At 35.9% G+C, this 5,180-nt stretch overlaps 1 protein-coding gene across 1 annotated transcript; it reads right to left on the bottom strand.

Annotated features, from left to right (window-relative positions):
• Positions 1 to 354: 354 nt before the first annotated feature.
• LOC122027215 (stromal cell-derived factor 2-like protein) lies at positions 355 to 3,960 on the bottom strand. Its single transcript, XM_042586136.1, has 6 exons — positions 3,601 to 3,960; positions 3,378 to 3,518; positions 2,160 to 2,300; positions 884 to 933; positions 664 to 793; positions 355 to 572 (listed from the first exon to the last, which is right to left on the bottom strand). Exons 1-6 carry the CDS (start codon positions 3,703 to 3,705, stop codon positions 489 to 491), a joined length of 651 nt encoding a protein of 216 aa, XP_042442070.1. The 5' UTR covers positions 3,706 to 3,960; the 3' UTR covers positions 355 to 488.
• Between the last annotated feature and the right edge of the window lie 1,220 nt (positions 3,961 to 5,180).

Below are 5,180 nucleotides of genomic sequence, written 5' to 3'. Positions count from 1 at the left end.
TATTAAACTAGTGTATTCATTAAAACCTTTAAACAAATAAATTTTTGTTGCATTACCTAAATTGAACCAAACAAGATAATCACATAACCAAGATTATACATAATGACTTGAACCAAACGCACCCTTAGAGTATACTCATGATCCTACATCCTAATCGTTTTATAGGACTAGTAGAGTAACAGTGGACTTGCCCAAGGAGGAGAAGAGCCTTCTCCATCGAGGAGACATTTAGAAGGTGGTCTTCTAATTCGATCACAAAGAAACAATCTCTTTCGAGTAACCCTAACGAGTTCGGTAGAGCAAAGATGGACTGGATGATTCTAAACACATTAACCACAAGTAAAATCCGACAGATTGAGATGAATGATAAATAGATGATGGTTCAGGTCTGCATACTAAGAACTCACAATTAACATAACCTTTTTTCAACATAAATAGCTAAAGACAGGAGTAACTGATGTTTTATACTGATCGAGAATTTGAAATTTTCACTTGCTCGAATTGATTGGAAGAAAGACACCCTCTGCTGCTAACCAAACATTATCAGGTCGCTTATCGCGAACTCCACAAACCTGAAGGCATGGCAAAAATATAAGTTGATCAGTAATGACACTAGCACGTCTACATTTTAGTTGAAATGAGGTTGGTGTCACAATCAATTACCTCTTGTTGTCCTCCAGCTATGCGAGTATATTTCTTGTCATGACTGTGTAAGTAACTGACTGTATCGACATGTTGCAGCCTTATCCGCTGATCTTGTCTCCATGTCTTCCCATTTCCCACAATCTCCAAACTAAAAGATGAAAGTAGTGATTTAGGTAAGGAACGTAATCCAAAAGATGCATTGATCTGAGAAAAAGATTAGATATGAAGCTATTCGAACCGCCAAAAGTCTCCGGTGTCAGAGCTGTCATCTCCTCCAAAGCAACTCACCTATAGTAGGTCAATAGAAAAAGGAAAATGATCACAATTGGGTAAATAAGATCAACACTGACAATTTATTTTGTGTGCAAAAGCCAAGAAGTGAAGAAACTTGGTGAATCAGTGTCTGTGATGCTGTTTTCGCCAATGTTGGAGGGAATAATATCCTGAGAAATTCTTATACAGTCAGGCGACAATTTGTCTTCCCCAAACTTAGGATATAACTAAAAGGAAGTTTGTTGTTCGAGCTAATAGCACTATCAAGATACAGGATTAGAAAGGGTGCACTTGGATGGCATGTAACCTACACAAGGCATCTGGAGCTAGCTTGAAAGGAAGAACCCATTAATCACAACAATCTTAACGTATTCAGAAATTTTTTAAAAAATAATCAATTCCACGGAAACTACAGATTGACAGATATCTATGTATTGTGCTTTTACTTGGATTCGTATGACAATTCAGCATAATGCAAGTAAATGATCTTTGACTCATCTGGAAGGAACTCTAGACTCTTTGAAAACCGGATCTATTGCAGAAGTGGCTCAATACATAATGGTGACGAGGACGATGCCGAGCTTTCTCTGTGGTATTTCTAGTCACGAAACTAAAAGATTTACTGCAAGCACCTTTGCTGCTATTTCAATTGATTGATCATGATGTTATTATTAATCATATTTTGGTCCTTTGATAGGCGTTATCCATTTCTGATCCTATTGATTATGGTATTTCCTAATCATCCTAGCTGGATCTCCTAGATTTGCATTTCAGTTAATTGCTAATCCATAAGCAGAAACCTAAAGCCACAAAATCTGTCCACCAAAGTACTTACATAGCCAAGTTCTGCCCAGCTCTTCATCAATAAATGATGCACCAAAGAAAATCATACATAAAACTGTCCAATCCACAAATTCTCTGATTGAATTTAGTTTTGTGCATATGCAAATACAATAGAAATCCAGAAATTAATTGATTGCACCGAATTCAAAAAATCCAAAGCCAAAAAAAGTGAAGTGTTTTATTTACTAATACAGACAAACTCCTGGTAGCTGTTCTAAACAATTTTGGATGTGCCTCAATTAACAAGATGCATGAAGAAAGCATGATTATTTTCACATGAAATGTTTGTGTGTGTGAATAATGAATCAATGGAACCTTAGAAAATCATAGACCATAATAGAAAATCAATGGCAAGTTCCTGCTAGCAATCAACATGGACCATCATAAGCGATACTGACCTCCAAATTTCCTGTTATTGGTGAAGCATGCAGATGACTATGCAGCCATTTTCGTGTTCTCATATGCTGTAATCTAATGATAGTTCCATGAGGTATTATATCACCTTGTTTGGCAGATGAATCGGGTTGAGATTTGACAATCTGCATTAATAACCATAATACCATATATCATAACAACAACAACAACAAACAAGCTTTATTCCACTAGATGTGGTCGGCATATGGATTCTTCTACGTCATTGGGCTCTATCCCTTACAATATCATCATCTATACTTAATTAATTTTATCTTATTTTATTGTTAACCAAGTCTCTTTTAGTCTTCCTCTTCTTACTATATATCATGCTAGGAAATTTTGAGATGAGCAATCATATAATTTAATCAGGACAATGCTAGCTCACATTTGAATGTCTACCAAACATACAACTGACTAGTGAATGGAACCAAATAACCGGTCTTTATTATTCTAGTTAAATACAGCACAATCCTTGTGCTCAATCAAAAAGCAATTGACAATTTTTATTTAATATGGCATTTAACCATTGTACAAGTAATGATAACATATTTTAAAAAGGAAATAAAATAAAATGGCAAATAGCAAATAGTGCCAAACTAGCATGAAGAGAGATAAAATACTAGACCATTATTGTACATTAGATCACATAGAAATAGGGACAAGACCATATGGAAGTTTTGGATTACTACTGCTAATCCTCTAATGCATACAAAAAGGTTGAGATATTCCATATGCTTCCAAATACTTATTTGAGATAGCAAACAAAAAATAAATGGTAGATATGATATGTCTTTTTTTCTTTCCAAAAGAAGCTTCATACCCAATTCGGAAGCATAGAGGCAATAAAAATCCATGATTCTCAACTATTTACGGCCCAAGGTTAGCCTACATGAATTTTTCTTGTTATTAAGCTTTCTCTACATGGATTAGGAAGTGTAATATCATTTAATCCTTTCTACTCTGTCAATAATATATTATGTCTGGTGAATGATGCAGGATCGACTCAGAGAGTCATTCACCTATAGTTCAATACTTCAATGAACCAAAATTTTGAATTTTCATGCTTCAAACACAATCTGCATGTGTGAGTTGATCATGACTATATGCAGATCACACACAACAATAGCATTATTATTAAGAATCTAGTATGCAAGGAGAAGACAATGGAGTAATATCACCAACAATTCTAAACTTAACCATACCCAATAGCTATTCGAGTCATCCACGTTGGCGAATCCAGTGACCGATTGCTGCCCACTCCCCGACCCATATGGCACATCGTGCGAGTGCAGCCGAAACTTAGTCTTCTCGTGCATCAACTTAATAACGCTACCGTAGGTTATCTATAAAAAAAATGAAATTAAAAATTAAAAATTGCCTCGGAACCCGGGAAGCAATCTAGGGTTTCGGAGTAGATCCACCAACCTCGACGCCTTCTTCGACGGCGGCGGCAGCGGGTGCAGGGGATCCTTCTGGAAGCTCGAGGCCGAAGTAGAGGAAGACGGCGAGGGCAAAGAAGGAGAAGGCCATGACGAGGAGCAGGAACAAGAACCAATTCTGTTGCCAGAAAGGGAGGTCTTGGTGGTCGTGCCAAGAGGGAGGCGGAGGCGAAGAGGGGGGCTTCGAAGGCGAACGGGTTCTGCGGCGGGTGAGCCCTTTTTCCTCAGGCTGAGCCACGGCGACCCGATCGCGGGCGCTCTCCAGAGCAGTGGGCGACGACGAGGAGCCTCTCTCCCTCTCTCCCTCTCTGCCCGGCGATCGCAATGGGCTTGGCGTCGAACTGCAAACGTTGTAGAAAAAGAGAAGAGAAAGCAACGCTTGACCACGTCAGTCAGTGTTTATCAGCCAATTGCATTCTGACACGTAGCAATTATGCTGAGATGGCAATATATTATTAGTCACAATTTTAACGAGAAACAAAGAATTAAAATTGAGTTGAGGATATCATCAATAGTAGTTTTTTTTTTTTGAGATTTTTCTTTTTGAAACCGTGTCAAAAACCTGGCCACAATGAGGCCAGGTAACAGGTTTTTTTATTTTAGAAACTTTTAATTTGGTTCAATAAATGTAGCCTAGCTTTTTGTTTTTTTTTTATTTTTTTTTTAATAAAGTAGGATAAATATTAAATTATCCGTTCCTAAAAATCAATCTCTGACTATTACGATAAAAATATTATGCATCCACCGTCTATGTTACGTTCCAGTGGCCTAACTTAGGTTTTTAAGAATTGATGGATGATAGTAAAAAATAATTAATAATTTTTTAATGTGATTTAATTAGATTTTTAGTTTTTTTTTTTATTTTTTTTCAAATGTTAAATGTTTTTTTTTATTTTTTTTAATTGTGCTTTCTATCATTTCAAATTATTTTTTCCGAACGATATTTTTTTGGTAATTTACCAAAAGATGTTGTTTGGATATTATATTTACCAAAAGATGCATCATAGGTTGATATTTATCAAAGGACGCAGTTTAACAAATTCAATTACCAGATTACCCCTCTGGCTACCTGGCAACTACGTTTTTCAATCACCATTTTCCAAGCATTCAAGGCACAAATCGAATTGAAAATTAATTTGTGGTTCGGATGCACGTCATCTCATTGTCTCTCTTGTTAGAGTGTATACTAAAAGTCTATCTTTTGCAAACATTTATTTTGAAATAAAGAATCACATTGGTAAAAAATGTCTACATTTATATGTTAAGTGTAGTTGTTCAATTAATTTATATTGTAGATAACATGGTGTGTGGTGTCACACAAAAAAATCATGTTATTGGTTCTTTATAAATTATAAACAGTAGTTCACGACTAAGATGGATAGAAACAAACCATTGGAATAGTCGTAGTGTAATTTGGTATTAGTTTATCTTAACTATAAAATTACACTAGTACACTCTGAGTGTACTGAGCAGGACCATTTAAGGTAAGTTCTTTTTGTACTGACTTAATAAAAGAACAAGACCTTAGTTATTATGGAAGTGTATGCTCTTAATCCTAATATAATA

Source organism: Zingiber officinale, chromosome 10A (assembly GCF_018446385.1).
Source record: "Zingiber officinale cultivar Zhangliang chromosome 10A, Zo_v1.1, whole genome shotgun sequence".
NCBI lineage: Eukaryota > Viridiplantae > Streptophyta > Magnoliopsida > Zingiberales > Zingiberaceae > Zingiber > Zingiber officinale.
Note: the sequence above shows the minus strand (reverse complement) of the source record. Positions and strands in the feature narration are given on the sequence as shown.

Bases quoted from the DNA above. Each gene is read 5' to 3' on its own strand.
- LOC122027215 (XM_042586136.1), bottom strand. From the start codon at position 3,705: ATGGCCTTCTCCTTCTTTGCCCTCGCCGTCTTCCTCTACTTCGGCCTC. The intron at 2,301-3,377 runs GTATGGTTAAGT...TTATTAATGCAG, and splicing joins ATGACTCGAATAGCTATTGG to ATTGTCAAATCTCAACCCGA. The intron at 794-883 runs GTTCGAATAGCT...TTCATCTTTTAG, and splicing joins GACACCGGAGACTTTTGGCG to TTTGGAGATTGTGGGAAATG.